General features: G+C 37.6%; 1 protein-coding gene across 1 annotated transcript in view; it reads right to left on the reverse strand.

The window, feature by feature from the left end:
- The window catches only part of LOC138950465 (protein IMPACT-B-like), a 35021-nt gene that overhangs the window by 5969 nt on the left and 6108 nt on the right, over positions 1 to 22944 (reverse strand). The window contains exons 8-10 of the mRNA XM_070322198.1: positions 7414 to 7542; positions 602 to 654; positions 186 to 248 (exon numbers count right to left, since the gene is read on the reverse strand). Of these exons, the coding sequence (XP_070178299.1) occupies positions 186 to 248; positions 602 to 654; positions 7414 to 7542 (245 nt within the window). The remainder of the gene's footprint in view (positions 1 to 185; positions 249 to 601; positions 655 to 7413; positions 7543 to 22944) is intronic.

A 22944-nucleotide genomic window follows, 5' to 3' on the forward strand; every position in this document is an offset into this window, starting at 1 on the left:
CTAGCTTAACAAATATGCACAAAGGGACTGTAATAGTTCATTTGTCTGCAACTGCAATCACACATTTCAATCTATGTGATGGGAGAATGATAAACTGACACAGCTTAAATAAAAATTACAACATAAAAGAAGATACCATATCTGTTCCAGTAATCTTTGAACAATGTAGCATTCAAAGAACATACCAGTAAATCTCTGAAAGGCGGTCTTCCAGATGTGCGCGTTCAGCTCCACGCAACCATGGGGCACTGAAAAACAATATAACGGATTATTCTAAAAATGAAGCTCTGATTTGGTAGATCAGATTTGCCTACAATTCATAACTGCAAACTTACTTACAAACTTTCATGTTGTCTCTTATTTACAATTTGACGGATAGGAAATTTTGACCAAATCTTGATTTTATTTAATAATTCATAATATTCGTTAAAATTTAAGTTAGAAAATGGTATCTAAGCACAAGGATTCATGCAATTCCCTGCACAACAAAGTGTCTACTGTCAAAGAGTAAGAGCTATTACATGAAATCCCTTTAACATGAGACAAAGGATACCAAATAGGATGTGTGTTTTTTTTGTGTGTTTTTTTATAATGTACTCACTTGATTTGGAACATTGGTGGCGCTTGCAGAGGATAATCTTCAGGTAAATGAATCTATAAAAAAAAAATAGAAAAAAAAGAATTCAAAGTAAGATGACATAAATCCTTAAATCTCAGCAAAGTCAAAGTCAAACAGTTTATTTACCAAATGCAAAGCACAGGATTTTGTTATGGTGTATGCATCCAAACTTCACACTCCTTCCACACGCATATTATATCATAATAAATATGTACAGATAAAGTGTTCAATTTCACTGGGCCTATTTACATGTGTACACCCACCAGACAGTTCAAAACCATTTCTGTCATCAGAGCATTTACTGTTGTAAACTATTTTACAGGTTTTTTTTGTTGTTTTTTTTGTTTTTTTTTCTTTTTCTTTTTTTTTCTTTTTTTTTTAACCTCAGTTGCATGCAGGTTTGCTACTACAATTATTTTTTTGCCTTTTTATTATATCTTTTTTTTTTTTTTTTTTTTTTTTTTTTTTTTGTTGTGGCTTGGAGCAAACCTTCTTCATAGGTCTTTTCTTTTCAAATGTGTACAATTTTTAAATCAATAAACCTTATCAGTAAACTAATATGTTCAAATAAATAAATAAATAAAAATAATCATAACATAAATTTATTCCTAATGTTCAGCTCAGTTTCCAGTACACCAAATCTTTTTTAACACTCAACTTATACCAGGCCCCTGAGGGTTAAGTCCCTTTGAAAAATAAATAATATTTCAAGGGGTGTCCCATATCTAAATTTACTTATACACATTTTTCCAATCAAGATTAAATGGGTAAGATACTTAAACATTTCATGTGTCAAACCATTCTTATCTCGCACATAAATCAGCACATCTGTTGCTTGTAGAATAATTGCTATGTTATATCGATTGTAGAACAATGTTTCAACATGCTTCCACAAATGGTGAATTTTACTGCAATAGAAAAAGAAATGTTCAATGTAATCAACTTGTTCAATACAGTATGGACATTTATCATTATTTGCGAGTCCCATTTTTAAGAGGAGAATATTGGTTGGGTATATATTGTGTAATATCTTCCACTGTAATTCTTTTAGTCTGGTTTCTGTTGTTGTTTCTTTTGCATTAAGCCAAACTTTTTCTTCAATACTAATACCAAGTTTGTTCAGCCAAAATCGAACACAGCAGGGTGGACTATATTTCATATCTGTCATAAAATTTCGAAAATCTCTAGCTTTTAACATCACTTTATCATTAAAATACAATTTCGAGAATTCTTCAGTGACAGCATATACATAATCCGTATTGTTCTTTAAATAACGAGACAACGCCGAGTGAACAACAATGTACTGTAAATAGAGTTCTGGTGAAGTACCAATTAGGTTCTGTACATTTTGAAATGACAAAATGGAATTGTTTTCTAAGAGGTCATTGACATGTGTTATTCCTTTTTTTGCCCAGTTGTCAAAATAAATTACATTATTTTGATATTTTATATCGACATTATTCCATATGCATGCCATCTTCAGAGATGACGAAGAGTGCAGTGTATTATGTTCCAACCAGACTCGCAGTACTTTGCTCCAGAAGGAGGACTGAAGACTATCTAACCCTTTAAACTTTTTAGGACCAATAATTGAATTAAAACATGATAAATCTGTTCCAAAATTACGGAAATATAATCTAGGAATCCAAGTCCATGTACTATTGTTATTCATATTCGAGAGCTGAGCAAGCCAGCCGCACAGAATAGATTCTTGCAATATTTGCATATCAATCATTTGGATTCCTCCTGTTCCTATTCCACTGCACATAACACTTCTCTTCACTTTCTCAAACGCTTTCTTGTTACAATTAATTTTCCTCCAAAGAAAACGAAACAATAACGTATTAATTTCTTTCAACACAGGTTCAGGGATGCATATTGCCTGCATAACATAAACGAGCTGAGAAATCAAAAAACTTTTTATTACGCACATTTTACCAAATATGCCAAGATTCCGTTTTTCCCAGTTTAAAATCACCTGCTTAATACTCTTAATTCGTTGTGTCCAGTTTTCATCCACGAGGGAGGCACTGGATGTATTGCAAAAATATATTCCCAGAATCTTCATTTGTTTAACCCATCTTAATCCGTATCCTCCCTCGTTGCTATTCCGTTTTGATCCAATCCACATTGCTTCTGATTTTACTCTATTTATCTTCAAACCGGATATAATTGTAAACTCGTCTAATATCCCCAAAACAACTTTAATGTCATCTTTATCACGCAGAAACATGGTAACATCATCGGCATACAGAAGTGCCTTCAAAATCTTTTTAAACATATGCACTTCTTCTGAATCGTCAGTTTCAATTTCCAAACCTTTTACTTCAAAACCTTTTCGAAATCGGGTTGCAAGCAGCTCAATTCCAATAACAAAAGCCAGTGGTGAGAAAGGACAACCTTGTCGCACCCCACAGCTGACTTCAAAATCACTTGAGAGCCAACCGTTGTATCCAATGCAGCTTCTTGTGCTACTGAACAATACTTCTACCCAACGTAAAAAATCTGTTCCAAATCCGTATCTCTTAAAGGCATATAACATAAACTCTTTCGATATACTGTCAAATGCTTTTTTGAAATCTAAAGCAAGTACCAAACCAGGTTTTTCTTGTAATCTAAAGTGTTCAATAACATCATCTATTGTTCTCAGCGTATGAGAGACGTTTCTACCTTTAATAAAACCAACTTGATCTTCGTGTACTATGTTTTGAATAACTGGGCTTAGCCTATTTGCTAAACATTTAGCTAAAATCTTATAGTCTGTATTTGTCAAAGAAATTGGTCTCCAGTTTGATAAACTGTGTTTTGATAAGTCTTTCCCTTTGTGGATCAGGGTAATAACCGCCGATGCTTGGGTGAAGGACAGACTTCCATTCTCAAATGATTTGTTAAATGAATCAACAATAAGAATTCTTAACTTTGACCAAAAAAACTTAATAAATTCTGTGGTAAGGCCGTCCATGCCTGGTGAGGAACCATTTTTCATCAATTTAAGTGCCGATGATGCCTCTTCAACCGTTACATTTCCTTCACACTTTGCCTTCTCCTCATCACTTAACTGAGGAACATCGCAATCTTGCAAAAAGGATGTAATATTATTGTCTAAATTTTCATCAGGTAATTTTCGTGAATAAAGAGTTTGAAAATACTCTCTCTGAGCTTCCAGTATATCAAATTGATCTGTAATGACTTCACCATTCTCCAGTTCTAATCTTGGCATTAATTTAGAATGTGCACGTGATTTTTCTAAGTTAAGAAAATACTTTGTATTTGTTTCTCCTTCTTCGATCCATTTTACTCGTGATCTTGTCTGGGCACTGTGCAATTCTGTTTTTTCAATAAGTTCCAAATTCAATTTTAACTTTTCTCGTCGAAAAATAGCGTTTTTATCATCTGGGTTTTTGGCTAAATGTGATTCGCATACATTTAAATCATGTTGCAGTGTTATCTTGTCTGTTCTCTTTTTTACGGCATTTTTCTTGCTGTATTGCATAGAGATGTCCTTAATTTCCAGTTTTAGTAACTCCCAATTCAATCCCGCATGCTGTGTCGGCTGCTCAGAGAGAAAATTATCAATGGTCTGATTCATAATATCAACGTATGCCTGTTGTTTTAATAGAGAGTTGTTAAATTTCCAGTACCCTGGACCTCTGCATGTATCAGTACATTTTAGTTGTAAATAAACACCCCTGCATATTGCATTCAAGCACTTCGTCAATTACGTTATCATTTAATAACATGTAATCCAGTCGCCGTGCAATAAATGTACCCCCTCCCTTTGACCATGTGTATTCTTTTTCTTGTGGGTTGCAAATCCGCCACATATCATTCAAAGCACAATCATTTATAAAAGAGTTAAAGGCTTTTACCAAACTCTCTTGGTGTTTTTGGCCACTGATAATATCAAGTTCATTATTCAACACGGCATTAAAATCTCCACAGACTATTTTCCTTTCACAATCACATTCTTTGACTTTGACAGCTAAATCATGTAAAAATTCCTTGATCTCTTTTGTTACACTGGGTGCGTATATATTAAACACACATACATCTCTATTCTCAATGGATATTCTTATTGCAATAACCCTATCGTTTAATGTAAAGGTCTTCCATGCGAACGAAAACTGCTTTCTAATTAATATAATCTGACCTTTACTGTGTGCAGTACTTTCTGAAAAAATCAAATCTCCTCCCCATTCTTTTTTCCATAACTCCACCACACCTTTGGTAACATACGATTCTTGAATACATATAATGTCGTATTTTTTTTCCTTGAAATGTCGAAAAAGACTTTTGCGTTTTGTTGCATTTCGTAATCCACGCACATTAAGTGATAAAATGTTTAACGTATCCATAGGAAAGAGGGTACAAGGTCAATAAATACAACGAGTGTAAACACTTGAATCGTAAGACAATCGGGAAAGTCCATAGTCCGGGCCAGGTCGTAAGGGTTGAGAAACTTGGACAGGTCGTCCTATTCCTGTGTATTAGATGGGTTGTTAGCGCTGTCATGGGCTGTTAAGGAGTTGCGTTCGTGGCGCGGTTTCTTTTCGAGTTTCTCGAGTATTTTCCCCCCACTCTTTCCACCCTCTTCCTGGCTCGATCGCCGGCGCTTGGACGACTCGGACCGGCTTCGCGAGTCACTAGTGTAGTGAGAGTGAATAGCAGTTTGGCGGACCGAAGGACGAGGCGTGCGTGTCTCCCCCCCTTCCTCCTCCCTGTCCTTTTCACTGGTGAGTTTGGCGGCCGGGTTCGCTGCCTGCGCATTGTCACTGCGTGCTGCACGCGTCTCGTTTGGTGCAGTGGTCAGCTCGCCGGACTGATTTGGTTCAATTTCAGTGTCACTGTCACCTTCCGTTTCGCTGGCACGTGCGCTGCAAGCGTTGTCGCCGCGTTTATGGCCAGGTTTGAGACAGTCACGGCAGACTACCTCTCTGTCGCACTGTGAAACGTGGTGCCCCTCATTGAGGCACTTTGAGCAAATGACTTTTTTCTTTACGAGTTTCTGTTCTCTGTGGTAAACTTTTGCTGTGAAGAAGCCTCCCACCTTCATTGTTTTTTCTAGAGGGGTTGTGGGGGTGGTGATGAAAACAAACCGACGTCCCGTCAGGAATCGAGTTAGTTTGTTGTCAGCGTCCCTAGCTCTTTCCATCTTAACTGCCGATCGAAGTTCGCATCCCAGTTTCACAAGGGAGAATTCGATCTCAGAGTCAGCAACGGAGATCGGAATATCGTCGATCCAAACTTTGGTAGACGGAGTCTCCTCCCCCGCGTTGTCCCGAAGGGTATAAGGGTTGGTTGCACACACTTTGATGGTCATACCACGCAGGGCGATTCCTTGGATGAGCAAAGTGTTCCTGGAGTCGCGGTTGGCAGGGTAAATTCTCCATAGACCCCTGATGTCCTGAGCCCCTATAATCGAGCCTCGACCAGAGATACGTTCAGCAGCCAGACAGACCTCAAGGACTGTCGCGGGGTTCAGAGCTGTGCGAGCAATATCATTGTTTCTGATGAAGACAGGTAGTACAGGTTCTTGGGTGGACATAATTTCACAGAGGTATGTAAAAAAAACAACAACAACAAAGCAGAAAAAAGACCCAAAAAAGCAACAACGAATACACGGTCACGTAGGTAGAGAAAGACACAAAGGAATAGCGAATAACTACAACATCATAGTGAAGGAGAAGCTAATAGGCAAACTAGCGACACCAAGGAACAATAACATTCACCACAGCAGGTCAGTCCCAGTCCTAGTCCAGCGAAGTTTCAGTAATCCAAGCACACACATGAAAGAGAGCGAAGCTGGTGTACAACAAAACTCGGGGCGTAGAGAGCAGCGCAAAAACGTGACCGCTCGTCACGACGGTCGCTCACCAAGTCCAACTATTTTACAGTTATATACAGTGGAAACCTTTTTTTAATTAAGACTTACCCCATTTTAACACCTTGCTTTTTCAGATTTGTCAAGTTAAAAAAAAGGGGGGTGGGGTCTAATGTTATCATAACTCCATGATCTGAATCATCACTTATACATCTTTGATAACGACTACATATATATATATAATAATACATGTATCTGATATGGATGTGTCCCTTTAATTTCCAATGCATGCAGTGTGTGTGTGTGTGTGTGTGTGTGTGTGTGTGTGTGTGTGTGTGTGTGTGTGTAAGTGTGTGCGTGAGTGTGTTTGCATACATGTGTGTGTGTGCTTGAGAGCTCATGAGAAAAGACATGAAGAAGGTTGGGTAAAACAAACTAGCAGTAGCAAAGGAAAACACCTCACAAACACATACACCTTAAAAGCAATGGTTTCTTTTGTGTTTCCAGCCGCTGAATTATGGCTAAAAAGTTTGGAAAGGTTTGGGTAAAGGGGAATAGAATCCATTCTGTGTCAAACATCTCTTCAAACCACATTCCATTTCCACCCAAAATAGATGAAGACAACTACACACACCGTCACACACACACAGACACACACACACAGTGAGTACACCACACACACACACACACATGGATGTGTTCATGACTGAATGCGTAAGCACAATGCAAGGAATGGCCAGAGAGGTATGTCGGAGGTGTGTTTATAACCTGCCCTGTTATATAGTGCTATATGTCTTATGTAAAAACAATGTCCTGTTTGTATTATTGTTATGTACCATGCCTGAATTTTTCTATGAGATAATAAAGTATTCTTATTCTTATTATTCACTCATCCACACACACACACACACACACACACACACACACACACACACACACACACACACACACACACCCCCCGCAGTATAAAGACCTGAAGGCTCAGAGTCCAGTTTGGGCTGTCTGTGTTGTCGGAAATACGGATGCAGAAGATGCGAGATTCCTCATCAACGGCACACCACTCATCACCATATATTGCAGAGAGAGCCTCAATCTCATCTGCCTACAGCAAAAGCAGAAGAAAAATCACTGTTTTAATTCAAATGTCACATTAAAAATAAAAAAAATAAAAATGCTTGACAGGAACAAAATGCATACAATGATACAAGGATTTATATTTATATTTATATACATATATAGCTCCTAGTTCGCCACGAGGAAGTGATGTTGCACACAAAAAATAAACAAGCTAGCATATTTGAGGTTCAGCCAGTGTGATGATGAACGCAACATGAGGATATTGCTAGAAAAACTGCATGACAATGGAGAGAGAAAGGGGGAATGTACGTTCTGGCTCACCGATTCCGACAGACCCTAAATATTAACGCAAAATAGGCTTCTGGACTAAACTTTTACTAAAATGAAACATGCGACAAAATCAGAAAAATACTGCATAAATCCATACAAAAAAAATACAGTAAAGTAAGGTTGTTTTGAACCAATGCCGGGTCTGTCGGAATCAGTAACCCAGAACGTACATTCCCCCTTTCTCTCTGTGCAACGCTAAATTTAGTTTCCATTGAAATATTAACTAGTTGCAGCCAGCGTGTGTTTCGATCCAATCTGCCCTTCGTCGGCAAGCCATAACTACCGTATTGATCTGGTAAAAACAAACAGCAAGCCTGTCTTCTATATTCCTCCAATGGCAAGACAAGATTAAATCATGTGTTGGCAACAGTTACGTCACTTCCGCCCACCAGTGTGTTGATAACAACCCGATCTAGTTTGTGTTGTTAGCAACCAGGCAGACTTGTCTCGCCATTTCGTATTGCGGTGCTGTTCTGTGAGGACGTGTATGTGTTTCAGTGAAAAAAGTGCTTAATTTAACAAGGTGAATGTCGCAGAATTAGAGAAAGAGCTTCTTGAATCGCAAAATGTTCATCAAGAATTGTTAGATTATTCTAGGCGGTCAACAACTTTAATTCTACCTGACATGGAACAAGCTTGTAATGTCCCACTACCAGCGCCAACACCATCAGAATTTTGGACAGAAGAAGAACAGCATGTACTAGAAGAGAATAGAAAATATTTTGAGCAGATGGCCTTAATAGCAGTTAAGGCTAAAACAGAAGGATTAATGAGACTGCCCAAAAAACCAAAAAGGAAGATAGAAGATTTGTTCAAAGAAAAAGACGGAAAGAAAAAGAGAGTAGAACCAACAACGCCAAGTGATTTACATCACTATCTCGTTTCAAACCAAGCAGATGTTAGCCATGCTATATCCACAGAAGCTTTCACAAATGCTTATTTTGCTCAAGCAGAAAATGAAAAAGATATTGTGGAAAGACTGCAAAAAGGGATGAGAAATCTCAAAAGACAGGACGCACAACAAATCTTAATTTACATTCAGTTTGGACAGTTTTTGATTATGTGCAAACAATGGCAGGAGAAGCAAAGAAAAGAAGGGAGAATGAAAGAAACGTGGGCTGACTGGTTGAAAGCAAAAACTGGCTATTCCGATGTTCATGCGCGTAGACTACGCGCCGTTGCTAGATCGCTTTATGCATTTCCGCGATTTACCACTGTTGGTTTGCCAATCAGTTTTATCATGGGCAAACTTAAACAAATCGAAGAGATGCTCCAGATCGAAGAGTACAGAGAGTACTGGTCAGAAACGCCGCATATTCCTGTCACATCAGAGCTCCAACAGTCCCAGTCTTAGACTTACAGTGCTTGTTTGTGCGCAACAACAGAAGTATCACACTGCGCCTGCACTGTTAGACAAGTGTTTAAATATAGTAACGATCATGCATGTACGGTTTCAAAAATAGTAATGACGTGATTCTAAATATAGTAACGATCATGCATGTACGGTTTCAAAAATAGTAATGACGTGATTCTAAATATAGTAACGATCATGCATGTACGGTTTGCTGCGCCTGCCCTGCTTTGGCTGTCTTCTTAATCATCCTGCTTCAACACCCTGCTTCAGCTGTGTTATTGTTTTTGCTTCACCCTGCTTCAACGCCCTACAATAAACTTTTTAGGCTGCCTTCGGGCGGCCGCCGAGTGTTAACTTATTCAAATGACTTGTTTATTGATTCAAGCTTTGACAAGTGTACTTGGTGGCTGCTTTGAAACTCAACAAAGCCTAGTACTCCCCTTTCACAAACACTTCCCAAACGCAAGCAACGTCCTTTTCCCCGCTGCAGTCAAAACAAAGCTGTCATAGCGGGTTTTCCCGATTGACAAAAATTCTTATTACACACTCAGACTATTTGAAGCCGCGTTTGTTCTCCAGTGCCCAATTGCATAAGAATATTCTGGTGATGAATAAACGCGCTTTGTGTCATTAGCATCTAAAGATTTCTTGTTTACAATAGTTGTGTTGATCTGATGAAGCGCGGAACTGATCTTAGGGTTGTCATGGTGAAACACTCGCTTCTGAAACAGTGCTTCCTTGTAGTTATCATGCGATATGCTCGACTTTACAACCTGTTTGCTTACACCCTTTGCTTTTTTAACCACCCCTTTCTCACTTGCAACACTGTACATCTTTGCACGCAATCCAACATACTCCTTAATTATCTTCCCATTCATTTCATCTTTCATCTTTCCAATAACCTTCTTGTTAACATTTGAGTGCAATGGTGATTCTTTAGGGTAGTCGCAAGTGTCATAAAAAGAATCTTTTCCTTTTACTGCAGGACTTTCAGCTTCTAGATCTTTGTAAATGTCATCCGCTGGAATGTCAAGTAAGAATGAATCTGTGTCTGTGTAAAGTACTCTCGATTTGGGATATCTTGGTTTCAAATAATCATACAAAAACTCAAGCATCAACAGTTTTGACAACTCTAGCACAGTAAAGCCTATGAATACTGGTTTGTCAAGCTTGACTACAAGTTTTTTCATTAAGATACCATACAGCTGTTCATGAAAGTATTTAAAGTCTTGATACTGTGGTTTGGATGTCAGCTTGATGGCCTCATTTTCTCTTGTAACAAGTCTAACATCCTTTCTCTTGTGTGGGTTTTCCATTGTCTTACCAAAGCAACTGTTGTTCATCAGTTTAAAAAAGTCTTTCTCTGATGCATCAGCGGCTTTGGTTCTCAGTTCTGTGTTTTTCATGATGTAAGGTTTCATAAACTGTTCTTGATCAAATAAAATTATACGATGAACAGCCTTCAAAATTAATCCATGTCTAATGTAAAACTGTAACAGTCTGTAGTGACACACATACTTCTTTTTGTGAAACAGATTGGGCACCAGCTTTGGAGGTTCTCTTGGGTTTACTTTTAACCTCTCAGCCGCTAAAGGATAATCATTATGTAGATCATGAAGTGATAGTGGATAGTCTAAGTCAACTTCTAGTATCCATCCCTTTCGACTGTCTGGGCCTGCTTTTAATATTGTCATCACAACACATTGTGAAAATGGTCCTGAATAGATCTTAAAGTTCCGAAGTGGAAGCGTCTGACACATTGCCCAACCATACAAATTGTTTGCATCTAGATACATGATGTAATTAGAAGGTTTCATAGGATCAAAGTCGTCCAAGTATTTGTTGTTGGCTTTGCAGTAATTGTGTGAAGCCATACTGATTCCTCCACGTAGTCCATTTTCAATCATCTGAAGTGTAGGTAGATCTGATAGCAAGTCAATCTTTACTCCTGTAAATCTAAGAAATGCATCCCAGCTCATGCCTGGTGCAGATATGTAATGTGAAGGATCTAGATTGTAGTGCTTCATACATGTTCTTCTGTAATTCTCAAATATATCTGCAAGTAAACAAACATCAGCCAACAAATATTGATCATGATAATCACCCATTGTATTACATCCTAATTTATTCCATGCAGTCTTAGCGTGTTCATAGTCTTCGTCACTTATACCCTTACCCTTCAGCCGTGAGAAGTAAGCATCCTTTGGCGGTAACTCATCTTCATCAAACCTCTCCCACGAATCCATGTATTCATATGGATAGACTCCCTTTCTAACTAAGTCACTGTCAAAGTACTTACATGTGATTGGGAAAGCAGTTAGTGATGAAGATAAAGACTCAAGTGTTCCCATCAGATGTTGAGCAGAATCGTAGAAGTATAAACTATTCAGAGTAAAGGCCATGTACTTTTCTGAAGACTGCGCAATGCATCTTGCTTTGTATTCATCAGTTACTGCCTGCATGATCAGATGTGAATCATAACCGCGCAAGTTATGGAAGAAGATTGGAAGCTTCCAAGTCTTAGGATCAAACTTTAATTGTAGATTACATTTGCTGTGTGCTGCTCCTCGGAACTGCCCACTTACATGATCATGATCTCTTACTATTGGATTGTCTGTGTTTGGTGTTAGACTTTGTTCGCATATCCAACACTGTGTGGTAGAGTTAAACTGTTCTTGGTCTTCAGGTTTCATAACAATGTCTGAAAGATTCAGTTGTTTGGAGCAGTCATTTCGCACTTGGTTCATTTGCTGTAAGAAGTTCTTTGCTGCATTAGGTCCTCTGTACAATTGCGGTTTAGAATGTTTACCATCTGAACTAACAACAATAAATGCATATGAACAGACTTGATGATTACTTAGAGTTACTGTTTTAGGTAGGTCTTTTGGTAAAGGTCCTTCATATGGCACAATGATAGATTCAAAGTCAGCATAAACAACATAAGGATTTTTCTGTAGTTTGCATACATTCTTAAAATACACTTTGCTGTCTGGCGGCGGTGTTGTTAACTTCACAACCGCATCATCAACGCTCTTACAATGTTGCTTGTGTATAAGTGCTGCATGAATTGATGGAATACGCAAGAGACATCGCCTACAAAAGTCTTGTTTACTATTGTGATTGCTTGTGCTCGCCATCAGTCTACTCATTGTACGAATCAAAGTGTAATGATATTTTACACCATCAGTCATTAGTAACATGTCAACATGGTTAGTATCACAATCACCAATCGTTGGTGAGTTCTTTGATATTCTGACTGGTTTCAGTTCATCTTCCTCATCCCACGTGTAAACATTTACGGTGATGGGTTTGTTTTGCTGTTCAAATTTGTCAATGCTTGTAATGCTGACAGGAAATTCAATACCAGTAAAGTTTAGTTTATTTCTGTATGCATGATAGTTAGACACTCTTTCTGCATTTTTCTTTACACTGTACAGTCTTGCCAGAACACACCACATAAAACATTTGTCATCATCATTCTTTATGTTCAGCACAGCACGTTTTTTGACAAGAGCAGGAGGTAAAGGTATGTAACTTCTACCTCTGATGGGGGCAAATTTACTTAGCTTCAATTCTATTTTTAGAATTTCACCTTCTGACCATCCGGATCCTTTCATCTTTGCATCCTCTGCAGCTTGCTCAAACCGTTTCATCATTTCATCTGCCCAGTTTCCATTCAATTCTGCCATAGAATTAAGTGCTAGTTGTCTGGTTGAAACATGAACTTCTAGCACCTCATCACTGACTGTTTTGTATTTTATTAAACTGACTATCTGCACTTTTACTGGAGGTTCAATCAACAAATTGTTTGGAATTTGTTCAATGGCGTCTTGCACACTGGACTGCACATTTTGAGGATCCGTTACTTGTAATTCAACGGTGTCAAATACTGTCGATAAAGATTCTAATACAGAGTCTTCCATCGCTGTGAGTTTGATTTTATAACTCAAAATAAAAATATAAATTAAAAAAATGAAGTTGCTTCCATTTTTGTTAACACTATAAAATCTGAAATACAAAATCATTTAACATTTGTACCACGTGGAACTAATTGTAATTCCTCTTTTACAAAGGCTCTTTGCGGTGCTGGTTCTCTCAAGTAATATATAGGTGGATTTGTCTCTACTACTCTCTTGATTTCATGAATGTCAATACTCCAGATTGGATCCGTTGCACGCTTCCTGCTGTCACCCTCAGCTTCACCGGGTGCATATAAATATCTGACTTTCTGATTGAAAGGTAGTAATGCCACTGGTGTTGTTGACTTTGGAGCAACAGGTATTGTTTTCTGTTTGATTGCATCAACTGGTCTTAACCCTGTAGCTTTAAATACCTCCAGATTCATTGCTCTAAGTACTGATGGTAATCTTTTGACCCATTCAGTGTTACGCAATTTACTTTCTGTGTCCAAAAATTCCTGATGGTACTGATATGAAAACAGTTTTTCTGCCAACTGTTTGTTAAAGCTCTCAACAATAGCCTGTGACCTGTGGTTTCCTGGAATACCTCTCTTCACTGTAACATGATGTTTTAACAGAAGCTGGTTGACAGCTCCTTTAAACTCCTTACCATCATCGCACTGAATCATTCTGGGATACTTTAGTGGTCCACGTCTGTAAATTTCTTGCAGGGCAACAGCTGTAGCTATAGCACTTTTCTCTGTCAACGGTTCAGCATCTTTGTATCTTGTTGCAACATCAACTACAGTCAGTGCATACTTATATTTCTTCCTTCTGACTGTGTCATGCGGTAAATACAGCAGGTCTATTTGATGAGTGTCATTCGGTTTAATGTTAACAAAGTGTGGTCGTGTAATTTTTCTTGGTGCAGGTAAATAGATCTGCCAAACTGCCTGCTTTGACAACCATTTCTTTGCTATATCTTGAGAAACACCTGCTGCGTCACTGAGCTTGTCAATAGCAGTTCTTCCTTTCCAGTATCCTTTTGGGGAATAATATATTTTAGATAACAAAGCATCACTCATGGTTTTTTAAATGACAGAATATTAAGATTTGACAGCACGCGCAATAAAGTAAACAACAGCCATACCAATAACAATGAAAACAATCTCGCCCACCTTCTGCTCTTCTGAAGGCTGATAAAAGTCACCCAGTTTTGGAGGAGCACTTGTCTTCATTTTCTTTCCAGTTACAAGATAGTATTCTTGAATGGCTGCATCAACATTGGCAAAGGTTTTGTTTGCATGTCCTTGCTGCCTGAGTTTATCATTCATAAAGTCTAACTGCGCAATTCGTTTCTTCTCGTATTCATCCTGTGCTTTCGCCAGTTGTTCCATGGCTTTGTTGTGCCTTTCCCTCTCTTCACCATTTTGCAGTTTAGAAAACAAATAGTTGCTGCCAGAAAATGCAAGCGCATTTACAATCGCACCTCCCACCATCATAACCAAGCTAGCCATTTTATTGTCTTACATGTTTATATTTTCTGGAATAATTCCTTGCTTCACCAAAAAGTCTTTTGTTGCAAAGGAAGCTGTCACAACACCAATTAGTTTAGCACCGTCTTCGAAGTCTAACTTTCCCAAGTCGGCTGGTTTCATTCTGATGAGACTTTTACCCAGCATTGTGTAACCTACACTCAAGCCTCCAATCACTGCAGCGTGATAAACTAGATTAACTATTGTCTTTTCAGAACTCATTTTTATGTTATCAAAATTAAAATATTAAAATTATTCCATATGAAATGAATCCACTGCAGGTACTACTGTGGGCTTTGTTATTGTTTGTACTGCTTTGTTTGTTGGTTTTGGTGTTTCTGATTTTGGTGTTTCTGATTTTGGTTTTTCTGACACTTTATATTTGCCTTGCCAAAGTTTGTAAAGCAAGTATCCACCTCCTCCAACAACAGCTGCTACAGCTACTTTTCTGTATGATAGAAATGAAGATTTTAATTCTTGATCAGTTTGTGTGACCTTAGTCACTTCAGGAATGTTTGGTGTCTGCTCAACTTCAGACATAATGTTCTGCTTTGCCTTTTGATTTAACTTTTTTTGTCTGTTCCATTCGGCTAGTTTTTTTCCTGCTTCTACTCTACCAGGTTTCTTTGTCACTGTGTTCACTTCTGGTATTTTCGTCTGCTCCACTGTCTGCTTCAACTGATCTGTCATCTTTTTTATTCTGAAAATTAATGTGTTTGAAAGTAATTAATCCAGCAACAAATGGTACTAATAAAGCACCAAATCGATAATACAGGCCACAGGCAAGAGATTCGAGGGACTTGGAAACAACAGGGTCATGAGTTAGATCATGTGTTAAGTCTTCCTCCGAGTCGAGAGGTGTAAAATGTCCAAAAATCTTTGTGTACAAACCTATAACAGTCTGTCCAATACTTCTAACCATCTTAGAACCAAGCACTGATTCATACCGTCCATGATACTTTTCTATATCTTCTGAGGAAAGATGTTGTACTTCTTCCACAGTTAACTGCTGCCCAAGGTAGTGTTTTGTTTTTCCACAAACAGCAAGTGAATACAATCTTTCTTTTTTATCAGGTATAGTCCTACTGTCACAGATTTCAATATCTGTAGCAGTCTGCATCAGCAATTCATCACAGTTCATTTTATTTTGATGCAGAATAAAATTAAAATCTAGTAATTAAACTTGAGTAAGAACTTAGGTAGGAACTTGAGTAAGAACTTAGGTAGGAACTTAACAAGAACTTGACAAGAACTTAGTAAGAACTTGAGTAAAAACTTGACAAGAACTTAGTAAAAACTTGACAAGAACTTGAGTAAGAACTTGACAAGAACTTGAGTAAGAACTTGACAAGAACTTGAGTAAGAACTTGACAAGAACTTAGCAAGGATTTCTACAAACATACATACTGAACTGGTTGATCAGTTTTTAAAACCAGTTTCGAGTGCTTAGAAGATTTCAGATTATTCTTTATTCTTTCTCTCTCCTGTTTGTTTTCAATGACATCATTTTCTCGAAGACACTCTTCAAAACTGTCACGGTCCTTTGAATAGAACAATGTTATTGTTTTGAGTTGCTCTCTAAAGTCTTTCAGAACTGCATTGTATTTTTGTGTTAATATCCAAACTGATATTAATGCATGTCGTCCACTGAATGCAAGCTTTGCTAGTGCACTTTTCTTTCTAACAATGTCACGTTCTGCTGCACAGTCATCAATAATAAACAGTGTTGGTGTGTTCTGAAAAAGATCGAAATAATGCTCCAAGCAAACATTTAGACGATCAGAAGGATTTACAATAAATATATTTTGATCAGACCATATGAATTTTCTCTCCTTGTATGTTCTGTTATGCTTTATAGTTGGACAGAATATGACTATGTGTTCAAAGTGATTTATGTAAACAGTCTGTAATAAATCCAAAACATATCTTGTTTTGCCGCAACCTGTTGCCCCACAAATCAAAGAACAGTGTGGATCTTTTGGAAGAAAATCTAGATACTTCATTTTAACACGTTCAATAAACAATATCCTGTAATCTGCTTTCAGAGATGTTTAACTGCGCATCTGACACAACAAACACGTAGATCTTAACTGATTTACTACTACTCCCTACTTCCTTTTCAATTTGTATTGTGATTCCTTCTGATCCGTTTTCAATTCGCCTTCCACTTCCATGCAGTTTGTTGTCGTCAGTTGTTCTGAGATCCAGCCATAACGCATATTTATTTGTCAAGAAATCTTCTACGCCAACACCGTGTAAATGTAGATCTTTAGCCACAAGATCAGATGTTGGGTCTTTCAATCTTCCTCCAGTAAAGTACTTTCTTGCTTCATCATAGTGTTGGTATGGCAGCATGCCAGATGCAAATATTTGGTTTGGCTGCCCTTCAATTGTGCAATATACTCTATTGATTAGTGGATTGTAAAACTTTTCTATTTGCCTTTCATATGAATCTTTTGGTTCCTCAAACAACATAAGTATTCCCTTCATTGACCTAGCTGGTGTATTCAAGTTAATGTTCCAGATTGGATCAGCCTGGCTTTTTGAAAGTGTACTGTGATTCAACACTCTTTCATAATAGATAGGCAGCTTAGAACTGTACTGATTTTCTATAAGTCTAGCCAGTTCAGGATGGTTTACAACATCAAACTCTAAAGAAATTCCAGACACCTTATACTTTGCTTCCGGGTCTTGTGAAAGCATAACACGATCATAACTATTGAAAGTCAGGTCGTATGACAGCCTGTCACGCAATGCTCCTTGATAGAAGGGAGGATGTGAATTTATGAGTTCAAAGTCAAGTGGAATACAAAATTTGTTTCCAAAAGCAACATTGACAGCGTTATCTTTTTTGTTGTCAGCTTTATCTCCTGCTCCTATTCTAACTTTTATCCCATTGTCTGACTGAATCCCTTGAAACACTCTGTTTTTCTTTTCATTGTCAGTTAACCAATTATCTGCATAAACTAAAAAAACATCTGCATTATTCAATGACATCACTTCCCGCCCTTCCAGTTTGACAGTAATCTTCCTCACAATTGCTCTTCCTACATTATAAGCCAAAGTCCTATTTTCATCTGAGCCAGATTCTAATTCTAATTTGAATGATAGTCTTACAGTGCCTGGTACAATAACATCGTTCTTACCTAGATTAGGAAACCTAACAGTAAGTATTTCATTCTGATCAATAGTAGAAGGATTATTTGTAACTATAACTGTTTGCCTTATTCCTTTTACCCCGAGAGGTTCTTTCAGCCTTCTGTAAGGATCAAGAACAGAACCGAACGATTGTGCCATCTTTTTTTATTTTCAAAATAAAAAATAAGTTACAAATGGCAGAAGGTGGATTTGAAGATTTATTTGAGCCAGCGGACGACATGAGCGAAGCAATCCCTTTGGTTCCCTACCATCATTCACTGCATTATGAGGTGGCACGACATGAACTTCTGGAAGGTAAAGTTAGAGATTTCTACAAAAGTTTAGGAGAAGAACCTGATGTTTTAGATCCAAACCAGTTCAAAATGGAAGCAAATCATTTATATACAACTAGCGATAAAGGAGAAAAAGTCCAACTTACATATAAATCTAATCCTGCTAAGTTTCTATCAAAAGTTTCACTAAAACAAAAACTTACTGCTAATCGACTTAGGCAATTAGATATTGTGCCTAGCACACGGTCATCATCTTCCCATGTTGTTTCCTTACTTCAACAAGCAGAACTAGGACTACCAACTGCTACTCAAATAGAATCTGTTCCATTGCAAGATCTTAATAAACTTGCAGATGAGGCTGATCAACTTATACAAGAGATAGAGACTTCTTTTTCTGAGGAAACTTCACTGAAGACTCCACATGAACTATTACCTATGAGAGAAATAGAAGCCCTTAATCAATCACTACAAACCATCAGAGGTGAAATAGCAAATAATCTGTCAAAACTAGGTCAGCTGGATGAAGATATAAACAAAGAGAAACAAAAACTTGCTGATGCTGATGATTTGAACCTAGAACAAGAAGTAAAAAACAGAATTTCTAAGCGTTTAAAAGATTTGCAGGAGGAGAAAGCCATAAGGTTAGAAGTTCTAAGTAACAATAGAGAACAACTGAGAACACAGGTCAGCAGAATAAAAAATACAATTCAAAGAATCCTTTACGAAGACACAACTCTTGCTGAAAGAATTAGAACGCTTTTCAGAGAGCAGGGAATCACAATAGCTAGTATACTAACTGCGTTAGGATTTGCAATAAGCACATTAGTGTTAGCACTCACAGGTGGCACTGTCACACCTCCACCTCCACCTTCACCTTCATCTCCATCTGACCCGGGATGGGTAAAGAAACAACTCAAACACATTGCAGAACTATTAAAGAAACTAGCAGCAAAAGCTTTGGGTGCACTTCCAGGAATCATTGGTTCAATTGTTAGCTGGCTGTTATCTTTTGCAGGTAAAGTTGTTGGTTTCATGGCTGAACATCTCTGGACTCTAATAGTTTTAATTGCAGGTGTTCTGCTAACGAGAATAAAGCAAAAGTAAGCCTACACCCACTCCACCAATTACTAGAGCAGTCTTCTGCGATTCATGATCATCACTAATACTAACAGCTTGATCATCACTAGTGACAGAATGATCTTCACCTGCAGCGTGATCTTCACTTGTCACGCTTTGTTTCTGTTCATTGTGATATGGCTGTAACATCGTTCTGATTTCTGAATTCAGTTCTTCACCCTTTCCAAGCGGCTGGGTGTCGCTAGCAATAATGATTTCATTGTTATAATTTGTTATTGTTCCAATCTGCAGCTGGAGATCAGAAGGTAACATGTAAAGGCCGTTACCAACAGCAAAGTCAACTTTTGATCTTGCATAACGGAGAGAGTCTTGATACCTTTTGATGCTGGAAGGCAGATCAACTGCAGAGTTTATGACATCTTCTAAATTTGATAACAACTGTTTCTGTGCATCAAACCCTGTGCTTGTTCTCATTATGTTTGATCGTGTCTGTGCCTGCGAGCCTAGCAAGCACCACGCATATGTTCGGATAGATTCATTGATCCTTTCAACACCTGATCCAGTGAAACCTTTGCCGGTGTCTAATATAAAAGTAGTCCATGCATTGTGGTGCTCTTGTTCTATTGATCCTAACTGTACCTGCACATTTGAAGAAAAAGATGTATGACCTGGCCAGTAATCAAAATTATACCTCCTGTGGACACCCCATAAATATAGTGTTCCCATGCCATGGTTTTTGTCTTGCTTTTGCCTAAAGTCGGTCTTAAAATCTATATTGAATTCATTGCAGAGACGCTCATACACTTTCATGTTTATCCTATTGTTGAATGGGTTCCAGCTCTTTTCATGCGGCATTGGTGCCTGAAGTTCAGACAAGATTCTCCTGCACTGATAGTAAACGTGAAATGTGTACACACACTTTGTCAGTAAGTTTGAATTATTCATGTGGTCTGCATAGGACACTCCACATCCTGTGGTTGCACAGAATATTGCAAAGTTTAACTGATTCTGATAGAACTGAATTGGGTGAGAGTTCCACATCTTTGGAACACTATCATTTTTGATTGGGGGATTTAGGTAAGAATGGAATGGGTCAGGCACTTTAACGCGAATGGATTCTGTTTCTGTTACAGCAAAGTCCAACTCATGGAAAGAAATAGTCTTTGGATTGTAATATGGTCCAGTTTTGTATTTAACGTCTTTGTTGAATTTATACTGAATCATTTTTGTTGTTGAATAAAAAATGTTTATCACACTAACAAATGTGAAGACTGGTGTGCCAGTTAAACTTGCAAACCCTATCAACAATCAAAATGGAGGAATGAAAGTTGCACTGCATGAAATTATGTACAAGGTTACTTGGTATAATATCAGTAAAAAAAAGGCTAACAACTGGGTTAGAATTAATGGTAAAACACATTCTGTAGAAGATGGTTACTATGACTTCTGCACTTTAGAGAAAGAATTGTTTGCTCCAGTAGGTATTACAGCGAGTTTAAATCATGCAAGTCTCATTGCTACTCTTACTATGCCCAAAACTAGAGAAGTAAACAGATCATTTGAGTTTCCAACCAAACTCCTTGATATGCTTGGAATTACAAATTTATACAAGGGAACACGTCCCATTGACATGGATGTTAACAGTGTACTGTTTGTTCACATGAGAGAGCTTAACACATCCTATAATCTGTTTAATGATCAGCGTTCTGATCTGCTTAGGATTCTTCCACCGAGTGATGCCTCTTTTTGTAAAATGCACGTGCCAACATTTAAGACACTTCAGTTCAAGGACTTGGAGGAAGGGTGTCATGAATTCCTACACATTGATCTGAAAAATCAAAGTGGACAACCAGTTGATTGTTTGTTTAACATTACATTGGAAATAGTTCCATAAAATATTGAGTATTAAAATGTCGAGTGGACCTACAATAATTTATCCTGTTGCATGTTCAACTATAGAGTTGAAAGATTTAGCAGACGCTATCGACTTTGAGAGCAATGCTGAAGTTGGTGCAGTGTATGCATTCGAGTTTACAGACACTGGTCATTACAAGAGAAAGGAAATCGACGATGAAAAGAAACCAAGATTCCTCAAACTAGGTCAAATCCGTGATGTTAATGTACCTGATCCAATTGTCGATGACATATACTACATGTGGAAACATCAGAATAAAAAATGGGTACTTAGTCCTGTTATAAAAAAGATTGACTGGGAAATGAAGTTTGAATTTGTGAGTCCATACACTCTTGTTGGAAAAGACGACACATTCCGTAAGTCAATCAATGCTAAACCACTAATTGTTAGCCTTGTTCCTGCGTTTAACAGCAGGGGAGAAGTTGCAGTTAAACCTTTCCATAAGAACAACTATCTCATTCACAGAAAACAAAGTGTTGAAAAGGACGCTGACACCATTGTCGATTTTATACCCAAGCTTCCAATAGGGCAGAATGCAACTATGATATTTGATATAGTTGTCAGGAAAAGGGAAGAAACCACAAACACTGTTCTAATGAGAGGAATAAATCTCAACTGGAGACCATTAAATGTTGAAGAAGTCAGAGTATTTATTGCTGTTCAAAAGGATTCTAACACAATAAAGAAACAGACGTCAAACCAAAATGTTGTTGTTAACGCAGATATAAATAATTTAACAGAAATAAGAAGTATTAATCTTACTTATCTTGATTTGATTGCTTTCTACTATACAGATAAGGTGTTAAGCAATGAACAGCTTCAAAGCTTAGCAGAAACACTGGCCAGTGAGAATTAAGATAAATATTTTATATTTTGCATTAAAAAGATGACTAGCAGTGTGAAGCTTTATCCTAATATTGATGAAAGTGCAGCAGAAAGTCAACAATTCAGACTGGCACACATTAGTAATATACAAAAACAACTAGAAGATGAATTAGAAAAATATTCTCGCGCTAGACGTAAGTACTCAACAACTTACAACAGCCTTTCTAATGCCAGCACTGGTTCTACTATCCTTGCATCAGCTGCAGGTGTAACGGGAACAATTCTGTTAGCTACCGGAGTAGGGACTCCAGTTTCTCTAATCCTAGGTGGTGTCGCAGCAGCAGTTGGTGGTTTATCATTTATAGCATCAGCTATAATGAAAAAAATTGTGAAAAAGCTTGAAAAACACGAATCTATTTCCACTCTTGCATCATCAAAATTGTCTAGCCTAAAACTGTCTATCAGTAAAGCACTTGAAGATTCAAAAGTTTCTGACGAAGAATTCAAACAGATACAAACAGACTTTGATGACTACAAAAGTAAGAAAGCAAGTATTCAAACAAAAACACGAGCTGAATATAACAAGCCACTCGATATAGAAGATCTGAAAAAGCAGTTTTTAAAAAAGGGGATTCAAATAGGACGGGAAGAAAAAGTAAAAATAGAATCACTTGTAAAGAGTTAACTATTCGTTTAGACAGTCACATTGCATGTATCAGATATAATTCTAACAGTGAAAGAACATATGAAGTAAAGTTTGTAAATGAGAGAGCGTATTGAGCTTAAGAATGTTGTATAAGAGAAAGGGGGAATGTACGTTCTGGGTTACTGATTCCGACAGACCCGGCATTGGTTTAAAACAACCTTACTTTACTGTATTTTTTTTTTGTATGGATTTATGCAGTATTTTTTTGATTTTGTCGCATGTTTCATTTTAGTAAAAGTTTAGTCCAGAAGCCTATTTTGCGTTAATATTTAGGGTCTGTCGGAATCGGTGAGCCAGAACGTACATTCCCCCTTTCTCTCAATGGCAACATAAATTTATTGTAACAATCACAGTT

The sequence above is a fragment of the Littorina saxatilis genome, linkage group LG1, assembly GCF_037325665.1.
Source record: "Littorina saxatilis isolate snail1 linkage group LG1, US_GU_Lsax_2.0, whole genome shotgun sequence".
Lineage (NCBI taxonomy): Eukaryota > Metazoa > Mollusca > Gastropoda > Littorinimorpha > Littorinidae > Littorina > Littorina saxatilis.